The sequence below is a fragment of the Lotus japonicus genome, chromosome 1, assembly GCF_012489685.1.
Source record: "Lotus japonicus ecotype B-129 chromosome 1, LjGifu_v1.2".
Taxonomy (NCBI): Eukaryota; Viridiplantae; Streptophyta; class Magnoliopsida; order Fabales; family Fabaceae; genus Lotus; species Lotus japonicus.
Genome location: NC_080041.1, coordinates 25608259 through 25635946, shown reverse-complemented (window position 1 = coordinate 25635946; position 27688 = coordinate 25608259). Strand labels below are relative to the sequence as shown.

Here is a 27688-nt window from a genome sequence, read left to right as displayed (position 1 = left end):
TCTCTCTCAAAGACATTCACAATGACCAATCAATCATAAGACAAGGTATCCTAGGCTTACAAATCCCTGTTGTCACCACAGAAACTCTTGTTAGAACTCAACACCCTACTTGTCACGTGAAAGTCCACTATTGTTCCTGCATAAGATAATCTCACCCTAAGAAAACTAGTTCATTGAGTGGTTTCTCTCTTGAATCGGACCCGCAACTATCCCCCGATTTCATGTTAGTCCATAGAAATCTAACACAAATCAATGATACTTGAAGTGCAGAAATTAAAACTTTAACACATGACGTGACCTAAGACATGCGTTCTACCTTCATTGAACTAAGCACACAACAATTCATATCAACCTCCCGATTGGGAGGCCAAAGGAGAGAGGGGAGAGCAAACTTCTCATAGATCTGGACCACGATTGTGCCAAGAACTGCGTGGTGGCATGAAGCCTGATCTGCGGTGGTGGCTCGTTGGCGTTGCGGCGGAGAGAAAACCCAATTTCCAATAAAGGATAGAAAAAGAATGAATAAGGGAAGATGAGGACATTTTTATCATATCCCCGAAAAATGAAATTGGACCACGGTAGACCAGTTTAAAACTGATCCACATTTAGCGCAGCCAAATTTGAAGCACGATCCCTTCAAAACTCTCTTTGAACCATCTTTATATATAAGAGCATGTTAATTTCATGTTTGGTCTGACTCTTTTCTTCAATGTAACTCATTAAACCAATTCCTTGGAATGGTCCTCAAATTTGGCCACATTACTTACACACTTTAATTTCACCTTTTGGCTTAACTTTTGAATTTCCTTTCATGTTGTCTTACATTAGTAAAAAAGTTCCCCTAATTCGGGTAATTTCGCAATTTTAGCGTTAACAATGCTTTCCTTAAAAAATCTCAATTTCGTTTGTCAATATCATACGTCATTGTCTTAAAATTCGAAACAATTTTATGGTAATAACATAAAGTAATGATACCTACAATTTACTTTTTCTTCCATCTCATTTGTATACATTTTTCTTTTCTATCTCTCTCCGCATTTTCTGCCACGTCACAAATCATACCACTTATTTCTCTTCTTATTTAACTAAGGCGAGGCGAGGTGAAAATGAATTGTTAATAGGCTTAAATACTTTGTAGGTCCCTGAAATTGTACCCGTACGAAAATAAGTCCCTGGATTTTTTTTTCCGATTCCGAGTCCGTAGATTTTTTTTTAATCTAAATAAGTCCCTACGTGTGTTTAAAGCTGAGGTGGCTCTACTTTTGCACAATCATCAATTACACGTGGAATTTTTATTTTTCTTTTATTACAAATGTGTTAATCAATCATAATTAATAAATAAATGTTAAAATTAATCCCTAACTCTATTTAGGTTTAAAATTAAAAACAATACAAAGACAAACCCTAATTCTAATTGAGCAGCAACCCTTTCTTCTCCTTCCTAGCGCCGCCACCACTTACTCAACAACCTTCTCCTTCCCTAACCCAAAACACAGCCGACACACCTCTTCTCTCAACCCCAACCCCAAACCCTAATCACAATAGTCGTCGCTACCCCTTTCCTTACCCAGATTCGAATAATCGAGATCAAGAGTGAGAGGGATGGAGCGATTAAGAAACAGAGTGAGAGACAAGGAGCGATTCAAGAAAGAAATTCGCGAGGGAGAGAGAATCAATGGCGGCTAAGGGAATGCACAACGAGTGGTGGGACATGGCGCGATGGCTCGAGCTATGGCGGCGGTGCGACGCCGGTGGAGGAGCTTTGTTCTGGCCTCGTGGCTTTGCTCCAGCACCGTGTGATGATGAGTTTGTGTTTTTTTGAGGGTAGGGTGGGTTGCGATGGGTTTTCGATCGGTGAAGGTGGGTTTCTGGGTTGGGGATTTTGGTGGTTGGGGGCGATGGTGGGGGTGGATTCGATGGTTCAATTTTGCACAGACTGGGGGTGGGTTCGATGGGGTTGGGTTCTGGTTTGGATACAAAGTGGACAGGGGAAACAGGAGAAAGTAAAGTAAGTAAAGAAAGTAATTTTGCACAGGCAAGGTTTGTGAGTAAGTGAGCAACTCGGAAATCTGGAAGATTTGGGAGCCAACACAGAGGTATTCATAGCAACAGAAAGTTTATTTTGAATAATCGTTAGAGGAACATGACATGACTGTTCTTATTGCTTAAATTTTAACAACGTTGCATTCTCACTAATTAGTTGACCAATAATTATGATACTCTTTTTTTTGGTAGAAAGAGCTAAAAGAAACAAAACAGATAAAAAACTACTACTGCAGCCTTAGGAAAATAGTTCCCATGCAATCACCTAACAACACAAGAGCAAGACCACCTGGAGGCCTATCCCAAACTCATAAAGAGAAGGAGGATCCACAACCCCAAGTTTGGCTAAAAAAATCTGCTACTACATTCCCTTCATGAAGCAAATGAGAGCAAGGCACAACCCAATCACGCCTAATCATATCAACCTCTTTAATTTGAGAAATAATTGAGGTATAACAGTGAAACACAGGATGATCCTCCATCAAAAGCCCCAAAGATAACTTCGAATTAGAAAATAACTCAATATTGCGAAATCCACGCCGTCAACAAATCTTCAAGCCATGCATCATTGCTAAAAGCTCTGCGTGAAGACTATGCGAAACACAAACATGCCTAGCAAAACCAGCAAGCCAAGTCCTATACTCTCTTTAATATAACTCAACATTAAATAAATGTGTTTCTGTCAAATTATAATGCATACAACATACCCCTTAAACAACAATAGTTTAACACATTATGCTGCAACAAGCTACTCTACCATTTTCGTACCTTGGATTTTCTCCCTTATGTACTTTATGGACCACCACTTTTTTAACACATTAATTAATCATATATGGAAGAGTAGAATACTTTTTGCTAGATTATTGTTAAAGGTCTTATATTTAGGAACTAGAAAATTTTAAAACTAGGTCTTATAATTAGGAACGGAGGGAGTAACAAACAAACTATACAAAACTCTCAGTCTCTTTTGAAAACCGAAACAGAATAGAGACACATGCCTCCCCCTCTGTCCATTCGCCACGTTCACCACAGAAATCATTATTGTAAAACACTAAGGTGCGCACTGCGCATCCCATCCTATGTTTTCTACCTTCTCATTTCTCTCTCTCTGAAGAACAAAGAGAACAAGCTTCAAACTTTCCAGAATCAGAGTCAATTTTTCTCAAAATCAACCTCATTTTTGCATACCCTTTGGAGTGTTTGTTCGTGTAGCTGATACTTTGGAGCTGAAGCTGAGTTTTTTCTTCTGTTGGGAATGGCGGTTGGTCTTCTTCTGTGGCTGTTACTGGCTAAAGGTCTTGCCATGGAGGGTGAAGCTGCGGTCACATTTTCTTCCAGGCTTGTTCATCGTTTCTCTGAGGAGGCTAAGGTTCATTTGGCTTCAAGGGGCAATGGTGCTGCGCTTCAATCATGGCCTAACAAAAGCACCTCTGAGTATTTCAGGTTGCTTCTGAACAGTGACCTTACACGCCAGAGGATGAAGCTTGGTTCGCAATATGAATCTATGTATCCTTCTAAGGGAGGCCAAACCTTCTTCTTTGGCAATGAGTGGAATTGGTGAGTGAGTTTGAGTCTGTTTGGTTTCTCAGAAATGCTGAGGAAAATGAAGTTTGACCCTTTTGCTCCTTACTTTATGTTTTCTTATGTCCTTCAAACGTGTAGAATGTGATGATCCATTGCTGTATTTTGCCAACTATGAACTGTTAAGCTTAATTTCGTTGTTTTTAAAACATTTTTTTGTTTAGTTATTTATTTTACTCTGTTTAATGCTTACTAGAGTAAGGGTTGTTATTTAATCTACACTATGACCACTTGAAGTGCAATCTTAGAGGGTCAATTTTGAAATGCTTGGTTGAAGTCACGTGACAGATTTTCTGTTGGACATCAACTTAGCTACTTATATTTTTATTGATCAAATGGGTAGGAATAGGAGAGAAAGGGGGTGTAGTAGATGCTGCAGAAGTTTGGCAATGCCATGTATCATGTATGAACTTATTCATTGTTGAATTTCAGGTTGCATTACACATGGATTGATATAGGGACTCCAAATGTTTCATTTCTTGTTGCATTGGACACTGGGAGTGATCTGCTTTGGCTCCCTTGTGACTGCATAGAATGTGCTCCCTTGTCAGCTGGTCACTATGATGTGTTGGTAGGTCTTCGGTTTGCCTTTTATCTTTCAAAACAATTCAATTTCTCTATGTTATTGTGTTTTGTCATTGAGGGCAAGCCTTGGCGCAACGATAAGCTTGTTGCCATGTGACTTTGCGGTCACAGGTTCGAGTCGTTGAATCAGCCTCTTGCAAAAATGCAAGGGCATGCCTACATTAGATCGACTAAGTGGGTCTGGCCCCTCCCTGGAACTTGCGCATTGCGGGAGCTTTATAGCACCGGGTTTGCCCTTATTGTGTTGTGTCATTATTGTGATGAGCTTTATTATTACTCCATTATCTTGATTTTGCTTATCAACTTGATATCGTATATGCATTTCAAAAGTTTCTGTTTGGATTTCTTCAATAGTTATCCTTAGGGTGGTAAGAGATTTAGCAGTTAATTTCAATGATTGATTGGCAGATGTTCCCTTGTACATGGGGGCATCTCTCATGCAGGATAGGGATCTGAATCAGTATAGCCCATCATTGTCGAGTACCAGCAGACATCTACCTTGCAGTCACCAGCTGTGTACTCGAGGTTACGATTGCAAAGGTTCTAAAGATCCTTGCCCTTATAATTATCAGTATAACACAGACAATACCTCAAGTTCTGGATTTCTTATTGAAGACAAACTACATTTGACATCCAATAGCAGACACACAGCAGAAAAATCTGTGCCAGCTTCTATAATTTTAGGGTGTGTTTTTTGTTGTGTAAAATTATCAGATTCTTGATTAAAAGCCATGAGTCTGATGTGTACCCGTGCTGAAGATAATTGATTTTTTATGACTACTACAGTTGTGGCAGGAAACAAAGTGGTGGCTATTTAGATGGAGCTGCTCCTGATGGTGTTTTGGGGCTTGGACCTGGAAGCATTTCAGTCCCGAGTTTGCTGGCAGAGGAAGGACTTATTCGGAATTCTTTCTCAATTTGTCTTAATGATGATGAGTCTGGGAGAATTCTCTTTGGTGATCAAGGGCATGTCACCCAACAATCTACTCAATTCTTGCCTGTAGATGGAGAATTGTATGTATTGTGTAGAATGCTATTTTTCCGCTGCTTAGTTTTAATTGTGATTTCTAAATATTTTCCTAATGTTCTTGGTTTGTCTCAATTGTTTGAGGTGCTGCAGTATTGACTATATTGTTGGAGTAGAGAGGTTCTGTGTTGGGAGTTTCTGTCTCAAGGGAACTGGATTTCAAGCACTTATTGACAGTGGAGCTTCTTTCACATATCTTCCCCATGACATTTATAAAAAAGTTGTAATGGAGGTAATTCCTTTTTATTATAAAACATAGTGGTACTTTATGATCAAGCATAAACTGGGCTAAAAATAATCTTCACTGAATACAGTTTGACAAACAAGTAAATGCAACCAGGGAAACTTTCCAACAATTACCATGGGAATACTGCTACGATGCCAGGTTTGATACTAAATGATTAGACATTCAGGCTCACAAGTTTCATGAATTTCATTGTAACTCAGTGCTGTTTTTCATGTGACAGTTCACAGGAGGTGGTTAACACTCCACCGATTAAACTGACTTTCTCTAAGAATCAAACTTTTTTAATTCGCAACCCATTGTCTACTTTTTCAATCAATGAGGTAAGTTAACCTTCCAATTTTGACCCCTTTATTTTTATGATGTAAGCGTATTTGGTTGAAACTATTGAGTCAATATTTAAACATTGATCGAGGTAAGAAGACGGACCTTTAATTGGTATTTAGGGAATTGACAGTTGATTTGGTGAGTGTTACTTTGGCTTCTAGATACTGCAATTGGTAGAAAATTAATCTTCATGCTGAGGCTGAGTTTTAGTTTGATAGTAGCTTAAGAATTATGGGAATTTTTTTGGGGGGAACTTCTTTTTGAAAGAAAATCCAAGGGGAATATTTTTTTGGAAGAAAGTTTCCAGCTTTCATTGAACTTACAGGAAAAATTAAACCAAAAAAAATTCCTAAACTTCTTGAAAATTTCAGGACACCCTAAAAACTGTGTTACTGAATTTCAGAGTCAATAAGGTGAAGAATCTTTATAGTTTAAGGGAAGAAACTAATGGATGGGTTTGGAATTAAGCTTTTGAAAATCTGGTACTAAGTGAACATTGCTCATTTATGATAAATTATCGATGTTTGATGCAATCATCATGGCATCATGCCTTTCTGGTATTAACTAATAACAAATAGACAAAGTCTCAATGCTGAGGTTAGTTACAAAGGCAGAGTTCCAGAGGCAAATTTTTCATGGACAACTCGCTCTAAATGATAAACACTAAGAAATTTGATTAATGCTGAATAATAAGCTTGAAGCGAACAGTATTTCATGTTATCAGAAAGTGATTTCTCAGCATATATTATGTAGAAATGGGCGCAGCCGCAGATTGCTCCAGCTGATGTTGGTTGTTTTCAAAAATACTTCTAGGATATAAATGTTTCAAGTTTCTCATAAAATAATCTTCTGTTTCTCTTTAGTTTCTTCTGAGTCCGACTCATAAGAGACAATTGTTGTCATAGTGCTGAACAAATGAACATGATATAATGTTGGAAAAGTATCCACGTTTCATTATTTGATTTGAGAACATTCATGGCAAGGATATACGCCACTTGATCCAGCTTTTGTCTTGCAGAATCTTCTTTGTCGTCCCAAAGTTGTATTGCTTGTGATTTTGATGAAATAAAAACATCTCGTGCAGGAATATACTGCCATGTGTTTGACTGTGTACAATTCTAAGGATGACTATGTTACCATTGGACGTGAGTATACCACTTCTTGTCATACATGAAACCAAACTGCATTTCCTCACTACATGAAACTAAATCGTTTCTTTTCCCTTTTCCATACGCGGGACGGTTTATGGTTGTCCCTCACCCAACACTAAATATTGATCAAACCAATTTGTAAACCCTAACCCATTCACAAACCCAAAGCAACCCGACATTGTTCGGGCCTAACTAAGACTGGGTCTATGTAAGATGAGACCGGGTTGACCCGGAGATACTAAGATTCTACACTCTAATATATATATATATATGTATATGTGTGTGTAGGGGTGTGTGTGTGTGTTCTTCCATATTCAAATGCCATGTTCATCACTATCCTGGCAAGTAGATATAAGAAATCAGCAAACTAGATAAGAATATTCAAACATACAATTTGTGGTTAGGCTGCTTAGATATCAGAACCCTTGAACCTAGATAAGCATATATTCAAATGACTTGTTATCACTATTCAAAATCCTATTTTAAGAAAGTAGGTGCTTCTAAGCACAACGGAATATGTGAAAAAAATTTAAAATGAAGTTTTTTGAAATGAAACCGTGAGTGAAGGGTTAAGCTATTGTATGTGAATGTATGATAGTTAAAATATGTATTTGGGACAGGTCGGGTGACCCAATGGTCAACCCAGACCTGTCCCAACCTGAAGTCAGGTCTTTTAGTTGAACAATTTTTTTCGTCCTTTCTTTAAACCAGGTTGGGTCTAACCTGGCCAGGTGGCACCGGGTTAGGACGGGTTGATGAGCTGACCGGGGTCTTGTTCACCCCTTTGAATGATCTCAATTTCTTACTTTCTTTTTCGTCTACCCTCTTGTCTCTGAGAAATGTGCATCTGGTAACTTTGTCTCCAACTCCGCACTTGAATTCTCAACAAACTTAAACAAGTTTCACATGCATGTAGCTACTCATCTATGCACATACAAAATTGTGATGGCTCACAGTGATTGTTTCTTTTATTGACATTTTCGTCTCAGAAAACTACTTGAGGGGTTATCGCCTGGTCTTCGACAGGGAGAATCTACGGTTTGGCTGGTCTAGATCCAATTGTAAGTACTTCTTTTACTTAAATTTTAACCTTCTTTTCCAAATCTTAATGAAAAATTACTCCTACTTTATATGTAGTTTGTATTCTGTTAACTAAATCAAGAATCTATTATGTGAAACGGGAAAACCTACTGAGTTTTCAAACACATTAAAAGAGTGAGTCAAAGAATGGAACAAATTGATATAGACCTGATTATTTCTTAAAAAAAGTTGTGTTTTGGTCAAAATGAAGGCTAGCTAATTCATTTAAGTTTTGTGGGACTACCTTGTATAGTTTTATGTTCTCTATATCATTTTCATTTGCTTCAAGTCTATGAATGTGCTAATCACTCAGAATCACCAGGTGAAGATAGTGTAGGAGTTAGAGTAAATTCCACATCACCGTCGCCGAGCACTTTACCAGCGAATCAGCAGCAGAGCCCTCCTAATACTCATTCTGTGCCACCGGCTATTGCTGGACACACTTCCCCCAAACCGTCCACGGCTACACCTGGTTTTACCTCTTGGCATTTGTTAAATTCATTGTCTCTGATATGCCTCCTTTTGTACTGGTTATGTGGTTAAGTCTATCTAATCTACTTGTAAATTTTTCTCCAATCTAAACTAGACAATCATGGGGTTTGCTTTTTCATCTTTTTAGGCTGTTGTATCTATTTAGGTTCGTAAGATAATTTTCCCTTTGTTGTTCTTTTGGTATGTAGGCCTTTTCCAATTTTCTTTTCTATGCATCATCCAATTCTGTAAGCGCAATCCCCCTACCCCCTATTCCTATACCCTAATGGCAGATAAGCTTTTTGTTAGGATCTTATATTATATGGTTAGTTTTTTGTTAGAATCTTTTTGATTTGCATACATTTCTTTTACATTCTAAATAATGGACTGAAGGGTTCTAAACCCTTCAATTTGCAAACTAGTCATCCTTCACCTGGCCCCATGGAGCTGGGAGTTGGATTTGTCACCCCACTCATTAGAAATGTTACCCCACTTAAAACACTTTCGAGAACTCAATTCCTGACATATTTCGGAAATTGAGTTTCCGAAGTATTTTTCTACTTAAAAGTGGGGTGTTACACTGTGTTTTGCACTTCCGGAAATTTAAATCCCGAATTAATTCAGAATATAAATCCCAAAATAATCGGAAATTAAAAAACCGAAATTGTGGGGTGGGAAATCTAGTCGTGGAGGTGGGAAATCTAATTCTCCATGGAGCTTAGCTCTCCACTACCTAAATTTGTTTGGGAGGTATTTTTTGAGTAAAAGGAGGGAGGGTAAATTAGTTATTCTAAACAACTTCTAAGTTGATATCTTTTTTAAATGAAAGTTATGGAATGTTAAATTATCATTAGCACAATATTGAATTATTATAACTATTATATAATTTACTGAATTTTAATAATTGGGTTAAATAATATTTTGGTCATTGTAATACGCTAAATTTGAAATTGGTCCCTTCTGGAGCAAGTTTGAACTCATACCCTACTACATGGAAACTATTTAGTTTTGGTCCTTGTCGGACATAGTGGTAGTGGTTTGATGACCTTGCCACATGGCTTCACCGGTTCTACGTGTAATTGCCACATGCTTAATGAAGCTGACTTGTAATTTTTTCTTTTTCTTTAAAAAATGAAATTTTCACCTCAAATTAACTCATTTAACTTTTAATCTAACCCCCAACTTATGTACCCAAAAAAAATCTAACCCCAACTTAACACTAACTCACTAATTAAAATAATCCCAAAACCAAATTAAACTCCTCAAACCTAGCCATAATTTGTTTTCTTCCCCAATTTCGACTCATCTGCAACAGACTACTTCTTCTCCTCTTCTTTATCCTTCATCTTCGATTTCTTTTAATGGAAAAAATAAAAAAAAATGAATCAAAATTTATTATTATGTTTTTAGTTAAAATTCTATTATTCATTGAAAAACACTGAAATTATTGCTGAGTAATTTAAAAAAAGAAAAAGAAAAAGAAAAAGGAAGTTGTGTCTGACGTCTGAACCCAATAAAACAAGAGATACGGATGGATGACTGTGACTGTGAGTCTGTGAGAAGTGTTACATTGCGGTTCAGTGCGTGTCGGAAAATTGGAACAAGAGGAAGAGCGAAACACAAAAATGGTAGACATTCCTCGAGTGAAGCTTGGAAGCCAAGGCCTCGAGGTAACTAAGTCATTGAAATCTGAATGCCATTTGTGTGAATGTGTTTTCTCATCAATTTCTGGTGTTTGATTGCATTATAGGTTTCCAAATTAGGATTTGGGTGCATGGGTCTATCCGGAGTGTACAACTCTCCTCTTCCTGAACAGGACGGTATCTCTGTGATCAAGTATGCTTTCAACAAAGGGATCACCTTCTTTGACACATCCGATGTATATGGACCCCATGTAAATGAAATTTTGGTCGGAAAGGTATGTCCATGTTTCATTCTTTATCAGTTTTTCAAAAAGGTACTCAAATTAGTTTATATAAATGTTTGGATAAACTCATGAAAGTAACTTATGACGACTTGTAAGTTGTTTTGAGTTTATTTTCAAAAGGGGCTCAAATTAGCTTATGGATAAGCACTTTGAGTTTATTTCAATAAGCTTATGAATGAACACTTATGTGTTATATGTTTATTGTCATAAATTCTTAATTTAGAAACCACGAGGTTTGGCATGGTGATTGCCCATCTCGTCCATTAACCACGAGGTTGGAGGTTTGATTTTCTTCGCCTATGGGAATGAAACAAATTTCGTGGCTAGCCGCTTACTGCTTAGTGAGAGAACCCACGGCGAGGGCGTTAGTCACTGCTGTCGACGATAGATACCCTGGTCTAGAAAAAATGCTTACCTAAGGTTGTTTAATCGACACACCCTATATTTTTCCAAACAATTCGTACAAAGTTATGGAACAGTATGAATAACACTATGAGTAACTGATCTGTTTCACATTCTTTCTGCCATTTGAAGTTTTAAAATGGAAAGGTAATACTCAACATTGTAAAATGCATACCATTTGAAATCTCTCAGGCGCTCAAGGACTTACCTCGAGATCAAGTTCAGATTGCCACAAAGTTTGGGATTGTCAAAGTTGAAGCTGGATCTGGTAATATTATAGTGAATGGTACACCTGAGTATGTTCGGTCCTGTTGTGAGGCTAGCCTCCAACGTCTTGGGGTGCAATACATTGATCTCTATTATCAGCACCGTATTGACACCACAGTGCCCATTGAAGACACTGTGAGTAGTAGTAGTTCCCCCACAAAACTCTTTTGACCTCTTTTGAATTTGGGACAATTTGGTTTTGTGTTTGTCTTTGATTTACTGTTTTGTGTTTTCTCTGAATCACAGATGGGAGAACTTAAGAAGTTGGTCCAAGAGGGAAAGATAAAGTACATAGGATTATCTGAAGCTAGTCCTGACACAATTAGGAGGGCACATGCTGTTCATCCCATCACTGCTGTGCAAATGGAGTGGTCTATTTGGACTCGTGAAATCGAGCAAGATATTGTTCCACTTTGCAGGTATGTGTTTGGATTTGTGTTATCACTATTAGTTTTGGTAAAATTAATTATGATGAAAGCGACTTGAAAATGAAGTGATTTACGTTTGGATATATATTTAAGAGAAAAGTAATTTTTTTAGAATAATGATGTGAATCCCGTTGTGAAATCTCAGAATTGATTATGTGAACTGCAGAAGCTAGGTAGTTTTGTAGCTTCATCCCAAAATTGATTTTAGAGCTAGAATCATATGTGATAAGAAGTACATCTACATCCAAAAGTTATTTTGGACCGTGCAGAATCAATTCTGATGTTTATAAATGAATATCCAAATACCTTGTTAGCTGATTGGTTCTCTGGTCAACCTTTGTCTTTGAGTTCGGATTTACTTAGAAGCTCAACGTTATAGGTTTCACAGTGTGACTCTTGGACTCTGGCTGTGGATTATCCATGAACTATTGTTTCACCTTAAAAATAAAGACTGAATTGAGTTAGTAGGAAATCTCAAGGTTTGTTTTAAAGGCTTGTACTGTGAGGTCACTAGAACTTCTTCGGGAAAGGGTGAAGCCATTTCCTTTTATAAAAAAAAAACTCTTTTTAACAAGTGAAGTTCTGAACAATTTTACTTGCTTAAATTGGAACTTTTTCATTTGTGTATATGCTACCAAGTTCTTTAATTTCTTTCCTGTCAAAAAAAAAAGTTCTTTAATTGCTTTCATTTGCTTTTCCATGTCCTTCATGATTCTTCATTAGATGGCCCTGATCGGTCACAAAACTTACAGGGAACTTGGGATTGGAATAGTACCATACAGTCCCCTTGGCCGTGGATTTTTCTGTGGCAAGGCTGTCATAGAAAGTGTGCCTGCAAACAGTTTTCTGGTATGGACTTGCTCTTTCCTTTATGATGAAAAATTGGCCTTGTTCATTGTTTATCAACATCTCATTTTACCAGGCATTCCAACCAAGGTTCCAAGGGGAGAACTTTGACAAGAACAAGATCTTCTACTCTCGGCTAGTAAAGTTGGCAGAGAAGCATGGATGTGCAGCTTCACAACTTGCTCTTGCATGGATTCTTCATCAAGGAGATGATGTGGTACCCATCCCTGGTGAGTGATTTTTCATTTTTTTCCCAACCCACATCAAATAAAATAATCTGCCATTCAGTGCTGCTGAAGGACTGAAAATTTATTCCATCTTTCTTGTTAGAAGAAAGTTGCACCTTGAGTCCTTGACATTTCAAATCACAAACATCCATTTCCACCCAGAAGCCAGAAATCACACCTTCTTCTCTTTTGCCTCCCTGTTCGTCTATGTTTGATCTGAACATATATATGAACCCCTTCCCTTCATCATGTATTAGAATTTAGGAGCGTGAATGTTTCACGACCAAATTTCTGCGGGTGGTCCATCTATCAGTGGATCTAGGATACACTCTCACACCTTTTTAGAATTCAGACTAGGCTTAACTCTACCTCAAAGCTAGCTGAAGATTGAGGATTGTTCTATCCTTTAATTATAAGGACTTATTTAGCTATATCTTTGTTCAATATGAGACTTCAATTAACATTTTGCTCATGCATCACATTTAAGAGACATTCAAATTATGATTTTTTTTGGGGCCAGACAGTAACATTTCTGCAACCTATGTATTGTAGGAACAACTAAGATAAAAAATCTTGAAAGTAATATTGGGTCATTTGAAGTGAAGCTGAGCGAAGAGGACTTGAAGGAAATTGCAGAAGCAATACCAATATCTGAGGTGGCTGGGGAGCGAACTTCTGATGCTTTAGTTAGATGCTCATGGAACTTTGCTGATACTCCACCAAAAGCATAGCTATACAGCAGTTATGCAACTCAGCGTTCAGATGGTTTTTATTATTATCTAGTTTCTGGTTTCTACGCACGCCTCCAAAAGTTAGTCATATAGTCATCGAAGGATAAGAGCTGAGGACATATGAGTTGGAGAGGGGAAGGTCTAGGGATCAATCTTTGGAAGGGGAATTTAAATACTTTCCGATGAACCAAAAAAAAAAAGTCTTATCTGAATAAAACTGTTGCTCTTTTGTGTGCTTAATTATGTTTAGATTAAATGATGAGAGAGAGTGTGTGTGTGTGTGATCTGAATCCAAGATTTCCTATCATGGTTACCAGCAATTTTGCTGAAGGAAATATTTTCTTCACACCTTGCTTAAACATGGTTCGGTTAATGTGATGTTCCCCTAATTCCCTGTTTATTTCTCTTGTCTGGAGGGATGTGAAATAATGAAACTATCTCATGTTTAAAATGTCTAATGCCATATTTACAATTCGTCTGCTTTGATAGAATGAAGTCAGTAATCATCACTTGTTTTAAATTACAATTTTAATTTATTGTTTGATGCGCGAATAAGATATGATAGCAAAGGTGTGGACACTAAGGTGTAACCTATTAAAATTCGTCCACCGGTAGACACAGTGATTTATGTAATTCACTCCCCCACCCCTTTCTCCCAACCCCAGTGGGGGTACAGACGAATCTCCCTCCCCATCTCACACTCCACCCGCCTCTCCACCCCCACTCATTTTCTCATTCTCTCTATTATCTTTATTTCTCAGTGTCAACAAATTAAAGGTGACATCTTTCTGCCGCTGTGCCCTTGAACACTCCTACCACACGTATGGGAAGAACCCTTTGTTGGGGTTGATTGCAATGTAAGTCCCACATTGCTAATGAAGGAGAAAAAAGATCAAGTTATGCATCTTGGAGAAGTCCCACATCGCTTAGATTAGTGAGGGGTGGGAGGGTCCAAGACTATATATAGGAATCTCAGTCTCCTTGTTTCAACACACCAAAACACCAAAGATGTAGCACCTGAAAACACTTTAAGTTTATATTTGTTTTTTTTTTTCTCTTATGCTCTTGTTTTAGAGTATTGTGAGATGTAGTTCAAATATTTACTTTGGAGAGTGTGGGTGTACTGGGGTCATGGGGTGGTTGAGAGTGAAGTTTATGTGTTGTAACAATTTTCACATAGTGTTTATTCTCTGGTTATCGGTTTTGACAACGACCGTGGTTTTTTCTCTGGTTTTGGAGTTTCCACGTTATATTCTGGTGTTGTTGATTGTGCTCCTGGTTTATTTTGCTTCTTCAGCTGTGCTATTTCCTAACACCCTTTTCCGAGTGAGTTGGCTTTGTGAAATTCTTCCAGCTCCCTCTGCGGATCCCAATCATTATCACAAATACTATGAACAGTATGTGCATCGCCCAATCGTGTTCACCATCGAACTCACCCCTCGTGTTGAGACCAACACCATCAATTAAGGGTTTAGAGTGAATGAAAATGAAGGTTCGTTGTGTGAGAGTAAACGAAACTGTTGAAGATAACGAGCATAATGAGAAAAATGACGACCACCCAGATCATGTCTACCTTGTTGAAGCTCTCAAGGAGAGAAGGAACGGTGAGCCTCCATTCTTAGAGGTACGCCATGAAGCTTCCGGTGACAAAGACATTAGACATCAAGTAGTCCATCACATGAGGTTCGCGCTGGTCAGAAACACCGCGAATTCATCTGTGGAGATCAAAACGACGTCATATCAATAACACAAGTTTAGTTGTGGAATCAGAAATGAAATGACAATATTGGTTTAGAGGATGATTACAATTTTACCCTTTCATCATTTTGGAATCCGAACTAAATCTAAGATCCAACGAGGCTTAATTAGCGGTCCACTGGTAGACCAATTTTAAAAGGGGGTTCAATTTGGCACTCAAACACCCAATTTCCCAACCCATTTATTGTAGTAAAAGTATGTAATACTCTTAATTAAGTTCCATTCCGATTTCTTCAAACTCGGAACATGTAGTGCCTTTTTGTTCCAAGAATTAAAACTCGGAACACATGGTTTTCTTCTGGGTTTTAAAACTCAGAATCTATTTCCGCCTTTAACGTTCTGGGAGATGTCATTCTAAGAAATCAATGGTTCTCAGTCCGGGAATTGAAAAACTCAAGAGGTAAAAGATGTGGACTATTGTTGTGGTTTTCTTATTCCAAAACATCAACTTCCTATATGAAAACTCAGAATGTAGTTTAGCATCCCGGGATTTAAATCCCAGAATGTTTAAATACGAGTTCTTTTTCGAATTTTAAGAATCCAGAAAGTAAAAAATATATAAAATTAATAAACATATATCAGATCATGCACATCCCATACATGTCAATCATCAGTGAAAAAGCAAACATCCAAACACATATCCATATCCATCATCATCAAAAACCCTACCCATCCCATACATGTCCATACAAAGGAATCAACTAAAGGGTAGATGCAAATTTAGGTGTGCCTCCCCTATTCCTCCGTTAATAGACGAAGCTCAACATAGTCCTCTACCTGGTGAACTCCTATGCTCGCTGTATAGTAGCTCGACTAGGTCTTCCAATGAGAGGCGCATCAAGTGCTTCTAATGGTTTGGTCTAGCCTGGATGTTCTCTTCTTGTGTGGTTCGTGGAGTCTGAAGATGATGATTGCTCTTTAAATATTTAAATTAATTACATTTGAGTTAAAAGGAATCGTTAGCATCCTCTTAGATGATGTTAACTTATTAGAATAAGGTGCGGTGGATTTTAGATTTTATATAAAAATGAAATTTAATGTCATTCTCACAAACATTGAGGAATGTGCGTGTATTTTTCTCTATTTTATAATAATACTTCTTTTGTTCCTAATTATAAGATCTCAGAGACATACATTGTGCATTACTAAATTTCAGAAAAATTTATTACTCATTTTCATATATACCCTTGCATTTATTAAACTTTTGTAATTTCAAAATTTTAATTACCACTAATAATTAATTTTCTACAACTTTATCCAATACATTAATTAAGGGTAAATGTGGAAGATTGTAAAAAAAACTTCAAAGTCAATACATTAATTAACTTTTTTAATAAGTGTAATTATGTGAATAATGAGGTTTAATAATTTGGAAAATAGGAATTACTCCCTCCATTTCAAAATAATTGTTCACTCTAAGAAAGTTTTTTTGTTTTATAATAACTGTCCACTTAGACTTCCAATAAAACATTAAATGATGTTTTTCCATATAATAGTCTCCTATAAGAAGAATAAATGAAGAGAGATAAAACTACATTTTTAAGAGTAAAATAAGAAAACAACTAATTTTTTTGAAAAAGTTAATTACACGTATTGCATTTGTGTTTCTTCCTTTCTCAGAACAATTATTTTAAAACGGAAAGAGTAATGGATACGAAGAAACAATAAATATATTGCAAGCTAACTAATGGTTTGTTTTGGTGGTACTCATGCATCAATGCATCAATGAAAAAAAAAGTGAGCCAAATCATTTGTGACCTTTTCCTTATAAACACATCATCAATCTCTCCGCCTCCCTCCCTTTTCTCCTCTCACCCATTCATAACCATTAATTCCCTTCCCTTTCTCTCCTATCCAACAGCTCCTCCTTTAAAGCTTCATGCATCACTCTCCATTTATAATTTCCTGGTTTTTCCGATTGAAGAAAAAAAGAGAGAGGGCATTTTCGGTTTCCTCCTACCGATTCTCCATTATCCTTTGCATACATCCTTTGATAAAACAAAAAAAAATCAAGATGGGTCGTGTAAAGCTTGAGATAAAAAGAATAGACAACACCACAAATCGACAAGTTACATTCTCAAAGCGTAGAAATGGCCTCATCAAGAAAGCTTATGAGCTATCCGTCTTGTGTGACATTGATATCGCCCTTATAATGTTTTCTCCATCAGGAAAAGTTAACCATTTTTCCGGTAGAAGGAGGTAATCATGTAAATGTATTTCTTTTAACTTGTTTCTTGAAGGTCTTGTTCATCATGCTTTAGATGCAATGGCTAAAAATTATGTATGTGATAGTTTTTCATTATGACAATTAGATTTCTTATGTTCTTCACTCTTTTAGAGAAATGGGCATGCATAATCGTGCCCTATGGATTAGGATCTTGACTGAGTAGAATCTTGCTTTAAAATAATCGTGGCCTTCACAATTTGTAGCAAAGAAATCAATTATTATTTTTACTATGATCATGTTAACGAATGTTGCATTTGTTATTTTTTTGTTTAAATTTTGAGGATGATGAGATGCATTATATGATGAGCTATAATGATATTGCTGTTGTCGTGTTAATCAGGATCGAGGATGTTTTCACTCGTTACATTAATCTTCCTGATCAAGAAAGAGATAAGTATGTCCTGAACATGATTTGTGTAACTTCATTTTTCTAAATTTCTTATCACATTTGGCTTTTTTAATTTCATGATTTATAGTAAAACTTTTCTTGCAGTGCTGTAAGTTTTCCTGAGTTACCTTACCGCAGGTATATATACTCTCAGTAATTCTATTCTCTTTGCCTTCGTTTACTCTTTCTTTGGTTCTTTTTATTTTCTTCTTCACAAGGAAACTAGTTTTTATTCTTTTACTATTTATTTACTTATTTACTCATTCTTTTATTTATTTATTTATTTATTTGCAGGGGTATTCAGAATAAGGAGGTATTTTCTCTAACTACATCTATATAAAAATTAAACCGTCGCAAGAAAGCATGGGAATTATTATTAACTTGAGAATTTACTATGATATTCCAATTAAAATTCCGAGTTGTTTCTGGAGTTCAATTCTGACAAGTTTATAATTTTCTGGGGCATTTGCAGTACTTGCTTAGGACACTTCAGCAACTGAGAAGTGAAAATGATATAGCTCTCCAGCTAGCCAAGTTCGTAAATATATTAATTTAATCTTCGAATTTTGTTGGGATTATTTTTTTAAAAGTATTTTGGATGATCTAATATGGTATTAATTGTTTTGTTCCTTCTGTTTTTTTCTGCTTGAAACAAGTCCGGGAGACATTAACTCTGAGATTGAGGTAAGAAAACCACATTAAATTCCAAGTGAAAAAATTGAGTATAAGCTTTTTATCACTATTATTTGTTTCGTACACATTGAATGAGGTGTGTTTTAGCCTCACTCAAGTAGGATCCAATAGACCAATAAGGTCAAACACAGTTGGTAGATAGTTGAGAGCTTCTTAAGCATTTAGTCGAGGATTCGATCTCTGGGCGGTATGTATGGAGAATAATTTATTGGAAGAGACTTACCCACTTAATGTAATCTCAGAGTTTCGAAATGATTAATCTCATAGCGGCCGACTAGGATCTAATAGGATTTTGATTTGTGTATTAGTGTAAAGTTTAAAAAGTCTTTGTCTACCGTATAATAAGAAAAATTTGGTTCACAAGTTAAAATAGTTCATCTACAACTAAAGTTAACGAGTGGAACAATTTTTTACATAGTCCACGGTAGAATTGCTCGTATCATATAACTCTCCTTTGGAGATAGCTTCAAGTTTATTTATGGTATCCATTCTTGTGAGATTAGACTTTTTTTTGCCATTGTCATCTTTTTGTCAAATTTCTCATGTGATCTTGAAATTTTCTTGATTAGGAACTCCATCAAGAAGTTAGTAGGTTGCAGCAACAACTTCAAATGGCTGACGAGCAGATAAGGTTCCTTCACAGCAAATATAGATGATCCTTGATTTTCTTAATATTGTTGTTCAATATATTTTTTTTTCCAATAATGGTTTTAATTTTGGGAGTATGAACACAGGATATATGAACCTGACCCATTAAAGATGACATCCATGGGGGAGCTTGAAGCAAGCGAAAAACACCTACTAGATACATTGACACGTGTTATACAGAGAAAGGTTAGATAATAATCATAGTAGCACACATTTTTGTACAAATCAACATTTTCTCTCTTTGGTTTATGTGCTTTTATTATTTACAAATACTTGTTTACTTATGCTTGCAGGATTATCTCTTGAGCAACCAACTATCTTCGTATGATCCATCTGGTATTCAGGTAACTAATTGAAAAGAGGTCTAACTTGATGAATGCTTAGTATGAAAAGAGATCTAACTATATATAAATAATGAAGAGGTTAAGAGGTTAATGGATGCACTATCAACATCACTGTAAAGAAGTTTTATACTGACATCTAATCACATTATATCACATGATACATGATTGCATAAATAAAAATGTTATATTGTAGGGGATGCCTACTTCTTTCGAGAATGTAAGTTGGTTGCAAGATGGTAGCCAGAACCATCCCCAGATGTTTGACGCTTCTGCCCCCTTGGATCCTCTCAGGTTTGATAATTTTATTTTCTAATCCACACGTATGATGTTTATGAAATGATTAATAATATCAATAATGATGGTATGCTTATTAGGGATTTACCTTCCACCGTGTATGGTTCATTTTCACAAGGCACAAGCTCAAACGCTGACCCGCGAGGCATGGGGGAGTGCCATGTGGCAAATCCGAGCGATGCAAACATTCCAGCATGGCCACAAGGATACACGTTGTATCCACACATTCAGCATGACATGGTGGCACCCCATCCTGACATCCAAGACATGATGCCACATGGGCAGGTGAACATGCCAATAACCGCCTCACACGTGGAGCCGCCGAAGAATGAAGCTGCTGAATATGATCAATGTAAACAACAGCAACAACAACCGCATCATCACCAGCTTAATACTCAATGACACATATTGCTCAATGTGCTGTCGGAATGGAGAAGCCATGTCCAATTCTTAATTATCATTTTTTGTTTCAAATGTGAAGTTAACCAGCGGCAAAAATTGCTATGTTAGCTGGGTATAATGTGTAAGATTACCTATATGATGATAATGTGCATATATTAAACTATACCTGTGATGGTCCTTTGTGTTAAAAAAAAATAGAAAGATTAAAAGAATAGAATAGCTAGAAAGAAAAACAGCAAACAATTTTGTTCTAAAAAAGATGGAACAGGATTGAGGTAGACCTAGAAAGAGTTGTCCGGAGGTAGTGAACAAGAACAATGGTTTTCCAGCTCTTTTAAGTAACCAAATTTCTGATTTTAATGTAGAATGAGGGAATTGTGTTATTAGGTCCCAATCAGGTACTTGATTGGCTAAGGAGATATGAAATTTTGGAAAAAAAAAACAGATTGGTGTAGTGGTGGAGAGGAGGGAGATACAGTAGAATAATTGAAGGGGAAGAGGGATGGAAGGTAGTGGGAAAAAAAAGAATGGAGGCGATTAAGTTGTTTGTTAAAACATTAAATGACGAATTTCAGTAGGTAGCCAGACAATCTTCTGGTAGATATGGAGGCTAATAGAAGTGAGGAGACATAAATTCATTAATGAGTAGGTACTACTATATTTGCCAATGACCATGAGGAAAAGTATACATGGTACAAGCAAACGAAAGCAATGAGAAGATCAAATAGGTTCTTGTTATCAGAGGGGTGGGAGAATCAGTGAAAACCCTATCACAGTGGGGGTTATCCACACTACTAAAGGAAAAGGGGGTTTTGCTGCGGTTAATTTGTGCCGGTGAGGCGGTGATCAATCCCTTCCACGCTTCAACATTTTCAAAAACCTTTTCTCACTTCTAGTGACCTCAATACCGCCATTTCCATTCTCCCTTCGAGGTCTGCAAATGCATGTAGCACATGTTCTCAACAAAGCATGTCACCCTCCAGATTCTTGAGGGCCTCCTCATTTTCTTTCTCATCCTCTTCAACATCTTCACCTCATTCGCCTTCGGCTCTCATTGCATCATTGTCAGTGACGGCACCTGTTGCGTAAAAGACTTCTTCGCCTTAGCTCTGTCAATCTCCCCATTCATTACAGCCACAACTGTCTCCTCCCAATCAATTCCACCACCATCCTCTACATCTTCGTCTAACTAAAAATCTACCTCAACTCTTTCGTAGGCAAGGTGAGGTTGAACCTTGAGTCCTCAACCACTTCTCTCTCCCCATTGCATTTATTCTCTCCTTCACTTTTTTAGGGTTTGTCACATAGGGTGCCTACAATTTATTAGTTTTAGCATCAACTTGGCCAACCCTAATTATCAAAATACTAATTTTGATGATAAGTTATGGTCTTTGCTCGTTAATTGAGCATATATAGGTTTGTGGCTACGCAATCTGGGATGGATCAAGATGTTCCTAGTCCATTATGGGTCGATCCGTAAACACATAGCAACTAGATGCCATAGGTACTATCAAGCATGCCCATAGCCACAAACTCAAGTTCCCTCACGAATGCCTTGATTATATCTACAATAATTTCTACTTGAAAAATAAAAGTAGAAATAAGCTCGTGGTAAAAACGATAATAGTAAATAGTTAATGGAACCAAAAAAAAAGTACAGAGCAGGCGCAGTCGGTTTTGAGGATTCAATCCTCCTGCATAATACTGAATTTGTCAAAAAAGCATTGCAATTGATTCTAAAGAGAACCTGATCCAACATAACATGAAATCGATTATAGAGTCACGATGGCCATACAAAGAAACAACTATTTTTCAGTGTTTCCTTTGCCAAAAGCATAAACTTCATATTTCCGAAACATTGCTACATATTTGACAAAAAAAAGTTGCAACATCACAAATATGATCAACCCCACTCATGTACAAGAACTAAAGAAAATACTTCATTAACAATAAAGCTTCAAAGAATGACCATAAACAGCTTGTTGAGCCAATGAAAAGAAACCTCAATATTGTGAGTTATCAAACACCCACGGCTCATGTAAAAACAGCTCCCGGCCATTCATTGGGACTGTTCCTGCGGCTATATCCTCTGCACGTTTCCTGGATGCTTCAGCTTTTGTGGCTGCTTCAGCAGCATCCTGCAAAGAGGAGTATAAATAATATCAATTTGGAGACCAAACAGAGGAGAAGATGGGTAATTCCCAGAAATGGAATAAAATTTCAAAATTTCAACCAATTCAATCAGTTTATTTCAGTAAATTGGTCAACCTGCAATAATATCCTCAGTAATAAACGACTAAGCCATTTCATCACTCAATCTAATTTTAACATAATGAAGTTCTTCCCAGTCAAGTAACTTGCATGTAAATACCCCCCCGAAGGCGGAAGTCTGTGCATTTTGTTTGAATGCATCTACATTCTTGGTTCTCTAGCTTTTCCATTTTCTTTTCACTAGTAATTATCAAATGCAACCACCAAGTTTAGAATACTACATCATCTTCTGATCATAAAGACAAGGTCACAAGGCAACTCAAAGCTATACCCAAGGAGCTACTAGAACTAAAACCAATGGCCTGTGCGAGCATATCTCAGAGCAATCAAACTAATTCAGGAAGCCATCAGGTCTCAGGACCACCCTTTATGTCTAATAATTAGTGGCTAGTGCTGCTAGCTTGTTAAATCATAGGCCATGGTGGTGCAAGCACAAAGTACCCAACATAACAAGCATTTGGGTCTACCTTAGTATCTAACAAGTGACAATATCTAAGAAGTAATCTTCTCACTTCCAAATTTTGCCAAAACTTAGAAAGAATAAAAAAATAGAAAATAAAACCAGTGAACAAACTAAATATCTAGATGTCCAGAAATTTTTTGTTCAACACAAGACTAAGCTTCCATAATGCATATTGTATTTCAGTGTTCAAACAGCAATATAAGATCGCTGACCAATTCTGTAGTTTAACCACTACAAATCATGCTACTAGAGTCCAATAGTTTGAATAGAGGAGAAATTAGCCCTATCTGTTAGTTAGAATTCAGTTAGTAGTAGGTTAATAAGCAGATGTAGTATTGATCAATCATTTTAAATCATAACAGAACCCACATCAGCTTAGAATGTGTTTGCATTGCCATTTTTTTCCAATTGAACACCAATCCTCCCCACTCCCCAGCCCTACATTCACTTTTTCCATATTCGCCTTTCCAAGACAATAAGATGGAAGCTAAAAAATACACTAGTTTTCATCCATTCTCCCCTTCTAATAGTTTTAAATCAAGTTCAGCAGCCGCAATTGTCGCTGCAAATACACAGTTTTGGAGATCACCGCGACCGCATCACAACCGCAATTGTGGCTACACTAGCTGTGTTTCTCCACAATATCAAGGATTGTCACATGACTAAAACATAGACCACAATCTAAAACCTTACAACATAGACTACAACTTCATAACAATCATAATTTTCCAATTTTTTTATTAAATAAACAAACTAAAACTCATTCAATTATTGTACAAAAAATCTAAAATTTTACAAATTTCAAAGTAGCCTGTGAATTTAAAATTATTGTAAATCGTATAACATGATGCAATAGGAAAAAATAAAATAAAAACCCTAATTAAGGGAAAGGGAAAGTGAGAGATGAAGAGAGAAACCTTCTGGCGCTTCCATGAGAGGAACTGGTCCGGTGTTAGAGGAGTGGGAGAAGAAGGTCTTGGCCTCTCTTGGGCGTTCTTTTCCTGCGTATCAGTTTCAGTTTCAGCTCCCATCGTTTCGTTTTGCTTCTATCTCCAAACCCCACAACAAGAAATATGCGTCGTTTAATTGATTTGTTATTTAATTATTAAATACATTTTTTATACAATTTTTGTTTTTTTTCACATTAGGTTTTATTTTATTTTATAAAAATAACCAAATATGTTCTCAATAGTGTGTTCTTATTTTAGTAATTACACTTTCAAAACCCTTAATTTTGATCCTCATCTTTTTTTAAATATGGTTACTTTAGTCTTTGTTGTTGACTCAGCATTACAAAAGAAAAACATGACATGGTTAATAGAGCTTTCCCTCAACGTTTGACACCTCATCAATCTTACTTATGTGACATCCTACATGGTTCATTTGATAAACGTGACCATAAATAAAAAATAAAAAGCTAAAACCTAAATTTTACCACTCAACCCTAAATCCTAGCACCCTCTTCTCCCTTCCCTACTCCACCCCCTCCCTCTACTATCTCCTCCATTCCCCCCTATTCTCCCTTAATGACAACATCATCCAACAACACTTGCTCTCCTTTGAGCCCCTCCACAACAACCGTAGCATCTCTAGACCTCCTTCCATCAATACTTCTAGACTGACCTTGTTGTCAACCTCATCGACTACAACCTTGCCTTCTTCGGTGACAATGATGTAAGAGTACTAACTTCAATTTGAATTTAAATATATCTTCTTTTAAGATGAATTATTTTTCTATTGCTCGTTCGGATTTTGTTTTTCCTATCACCAAACTTCCACAATACATGCAAAATCCAACATTAACTCACGTGGAGACTCTGAAGCGCATCTTGCGTTATTTGAAAACCACAATTTCTCATATGTTACATCTTAAATAGTCTCGTAGTTTGAAACTCGCGGCTTTCTGTGATACATCTTATTTCTTACACAGTCTCACACTTACTTAGATTGTATCTCACTCGTTGTCATATTCATCTCACATATCCTTTCTTCACTTCCTCGTTTCCCATTAGTTTAAAAGGTGAAGAGACACAAGGGGTCGTGTTGTGTTACCTTCTTCAAAAAATTGAAAACTAAAAGAATTTGAACTTTGTGGGTTATGTAGCTGTGTCAAAATGGTTCAAATTGATTTAAAATAGTTCATCAAAATGACAAAGGGTAGTTTGGGAAACTTGAGTTATCCCTCCCAACAAATGAGTTTCTCGAGAATTGAAGTTGTGTTTTTACCCTTATTAAACACTAGTTTGTTTACTACTAGACCAACATGCTGTTGATAGAACCGTGGGATTTATGGCTAATTAAATCAAGGCTTAAATATGTTGGAACATGTTGCCTTGCATTTTGTCAAAACAACTGATTGTCGAAGCAGATGCCGTGGCATCTGACCTCGTGAAGCTAGGACATCAGTCCTCAGCTTGTGTTTCTGTTATGGGCCTTCTGAAGATTTGCTGAAGATATGTTTTTGAGTTACTTGAGGAGCAAGTAACTATTCCAAAAGGGTTTTAGTTGTTGGGTTGTTATTTGTTGAACCAATCTTTGTTAAAAGATTGATTTCTATCTTTACTTGTGCAATAAGAAACCGAATCTATCAAGATTGCGTTTTCAAATTGCTGTTATTGGAATCTGTTTCTTCAGCCCGTGCTAACCCTAAAGCCCATGCTACCGCTGCTGAAGTCTATAAAAGGATGAAGACCTAAAACGTGAAGATCACCGAAGCTGAAAGAGAGATTAAGAGTTTTAGGATTTGTTATTGTGCTTCGTCCTGTGTTAGTTGTGAATCTGTCTTTGCTCACTGATTCTATAAAGCAAAGAGAGGTTCTGTGTTGTTTGATTGCGTTCAAACTTTACTTGTTCATTGTGTTCACCAATCACTGTGGCAGTGATTGAGAGAAAGTGAGAGGGGCTCTCATACTTAGGTTGGGATTCTAAGTAGAAATACACTGGGTAGATTAGGAAGTGAACTATGAACTGAGTCGTTCATGAGTGTCTGTAATTCCTGAATCTTGAGATAGTGGATTTCCTTTCTTTGGGTGCAAACCCTCCAGACGTAGGTGAAAGTTTTCACTGAACTGGGTGAACAACTTCTGAGTGTTATTGTTTTGTTGTTAAGTTCTGTTTTATTGTTAAGCGATTGTCGAACCTCTTGTCTTAGCATCGTGCAGGACAATCGTATCAGAGGGAACCTGAATTACAATTGGTATCAGAGCAGGCACCCTGTTCTGGTTGGGTGAGCTCCAGGGAGTTTTATTCAAGTTCTCATGGATAACAAGGAGGGAGGATCAGTCAACAGGCCACCCATTCTGGATGGTACTAACTATGACTACTGGAAGGTTCGCATGACAGCCTTTCTCAAATCGATTGACAACAAGACTTGGAAAGCTATTGTCAAGGGTTGGAAGCACCCCACTAAGGCTGAGGTTGAAGGCACCTCTACTACTGTTGTGGAAAAACCTGAAGAAGAATGGACCAGTGTTGAAGATGAAGCTGCACTTGGAAATTCAAAGGCTCTAAATGCTATTTTTAATGGAGTTGACAAGAATATGTTTAGGCTGATCAATACATGTACTGTGGCAAAGGATGCTTGGGAAATTCTGAAAACTGCACATGAAGGAACTACTCGAGTAAGGATGTCAAGACTTCAGATGCTTACTACTCAATTTGAAAATCTGATGATGACTGAAGAAGAGACTATTTCAGAATTCCACATGCGTGTCCGTGACTTGTCTAATGCTTCATTTGCTTTGGGAGAACCTATGTCAGATGAGAAGCTTGTAAGGAAAATTCTGAGATCTCTTCCTCAGAAGTTTGCTATGAAAGTCACTGCAATTGAGGAGGCTCAAGACATTGAGAACATGAAGGTTGATGAACTTATTGGCTCCTTGCAGACATTTGAGTTGAAACTGAGTGGAAAATCTGAGAAGAAGAATAAGAGTATTGCTTTTGTGTCTAACACTGATGAAGGTGATGATGAAGACTGTGAGGGTGAAAATTTTTCTGAGGCTCTGGCCATGCTAGCAAAAAAATTCAACAGGGCTTTGAGGAAGATTGACAAAAGAACCAGACCTAATGCCCAGGACATGAAGTTCGATAACAAACCCAAGTTTTCAAACTCTCAGAGGAAGACCAAGGAAGAAGAAAGACCTGTTCAGAACAAAGGAGTTCAATGTCATGAATGTGAAGGATATGGTCACATCAGGTCTGAATGTGCCACTTATCTGAAGAAGCAAAAGAAAGGTATGATGGTAACTTGGTCAGATGAAGACACTGAAGATGAGGAGGAGATATCTGCAAACAAAGTCAATGCTTTCTCTGGAACTATCTGTGAGTCTGAGACAAGTGATGAAGACATCTCTGATGAGGAATTGGCTGAAACTTATAAGCTGCTACACAACAAGTGGGAAGAAGCATGTAAACTTGTGAGAGAAAAGCAAAGTGAGATAGAGCAACTTGTGTCTCAGAATGAAAGGTTGAAAGAGCTCAGCACAAAACTGAAGGAGGATCTGGAGGAATGGCAAAGTAAGTTTAATAATGCTGATGTTATGGAAAAAGCTAACCTAATATTGATTAATGCAGGACTTCAAGAGGAAGTAACAATTCTGACAAGAAAACTTGAAGCCACTCATAAATCTGTTAGAATGCTAAACAGTGGTTCTGACATGCTTGATGAGATTCTGAAAGAAACTAGCAAGCAAGGAGGGAGTCTGAAGGGAATTGGTTTTGACTACAGAACAACGAACAAAGAAGGTCAAAAAGGATCAAGAAGTTTGTGTCTGCTGCAAAACAAACTGAATTCAAGAAGCCCAGAAATTATCAGTTGTCAGATCCATTGCCTCGACATGTACCTCAACATGGGAAATCCCAGCT

General features: G+C 37.1%; 4 protein-coding genes across 10 annotated transcripts; 3 read left to right on the top strand and 1 right to left on the bottom strand.

Moving 5' to 3' along the window:
• The first annotated feature begins 1930 nt into the window (after positions 1-1930).
• LOC130734264 (aspartic proteinase-like protein 1) lies at positions 1931-8852 on the top strand. Of its 6 annotated transcripts, none has more exons than XM_057586610.1 (11): positions 1931-2096; positions 3339-3600; positions 4057-4195; positions 4653-4894; positions 4996-5223; positions 5330-5468; positions 5551-5621; positions 5704-5803; positions 6892-6952; positions 7948-8019; positions 8361-8852. In XM_057586610.1, exons 2-11 carry the CDS (start codon positions 3347-3349, stop codon positions 8579-8581), a joined length of 1527 nt encoding a protein of 508 aa, XP_057442593.1. In that variant the 5' UTR covers positions 1931-2096; positions 3339-3346; the 3' UTR covers positions 8582-8852. The 6 variants fall into 6 exon arrangements, 4 of the variants coding, with proteins under 4 accessions (XP_057442593.1, XP_057442592.1, XP_057442594.1 ...); XM_057586609.1 differs by having other exon boundaries at positions 3256-3600; XR_009017843.1 differs by lacking the exon at positions 1931-2096 and adding an exon at positions 7670-7808 and having other exon boundaries at positions 2103-3600; positions 8361-8429.
• Positions 8853-10024: 1172 nt separating this feature from the next.
• On the top strand, positions 10025-13737 carry LOC130734265 (probable aldo-keto reductase 1). Its single transcript, XM_057586612.1, has 7 exons — positions 10025-10179; positions 10260-10427; positions 11031-11240; positions 11352-11524; positions 12286-12382; positions 12456-12609; positions 13159-13737. The coding sequence occupies exons 1-7, from the start codon at positions 10135-10137 to the stop codon at positions 13335-13337; spliced, it is 1026 nt and encodes a 341-aa protein (XP_057442595.1). The 5' UTR covers positions 10025-10134; the 3' UTR covers positions 13338-13737.
• A 3182-nt stretch (positions 13738-16919) lies between these two features.
• Positions 16920-20254, top strand: LOC130734263 (agamous-like MADS-box protein AGL104). Of its 2 annotated transcripts, none has more exons than XM_057586607.1 (11): positions 16920-17294; positions 17663-17716; positions 17816-17848; positions 18005-18023; positions 18183-18244; positions 18367-18394; positions 18973-19034; positions 19138-19237; positions 19345-19395; positions 19589-19686; positions 19808-19958. In XM_057586607.1, the coding sequence occupies exons 1-11, from the start codon at positions 16975-16977 to the stop codon at positions 19824-19826; spliced, it is 846 nt and encodes a 281-aa protein (XP_057442590.1). In that variant the 5' UTR covers positions 16920-16974; the 3' UTR covers positions 19827-19958. The 2 variants fall into 2 exon arrangements, with proteins under 2 accessions (XP_057442590.1, XP_057442589.1); XM_057586606.1 differs by having other exon boundaries at positions 16927-17294; positions 19770-20254.
• Positions 20255-21800: 1546 nt separating this feature from the next.
• On the bottom strand, positions 21801-23901 carry LOC130734262 (uncharacterized). The gene is made up of 2 exons (XM_057586605.1): positions 23743-23901; positions 21801-22229 (listed from the first exon to the last, which is right to left on the bottom strand). Exons 1-2 carry the CDS (start codon positions 23854-23856, stop codon positions 22095-22097), a joined length of 249 nt encoding a protein of 82 aa, XP_057442588.1. The 5' UTR covers positions 23857-23901; the 3' UTR covers positions 21801-22094.
• Between the last annotated feature and the right edge of the window lie 3787 nt (positions 23902-27688).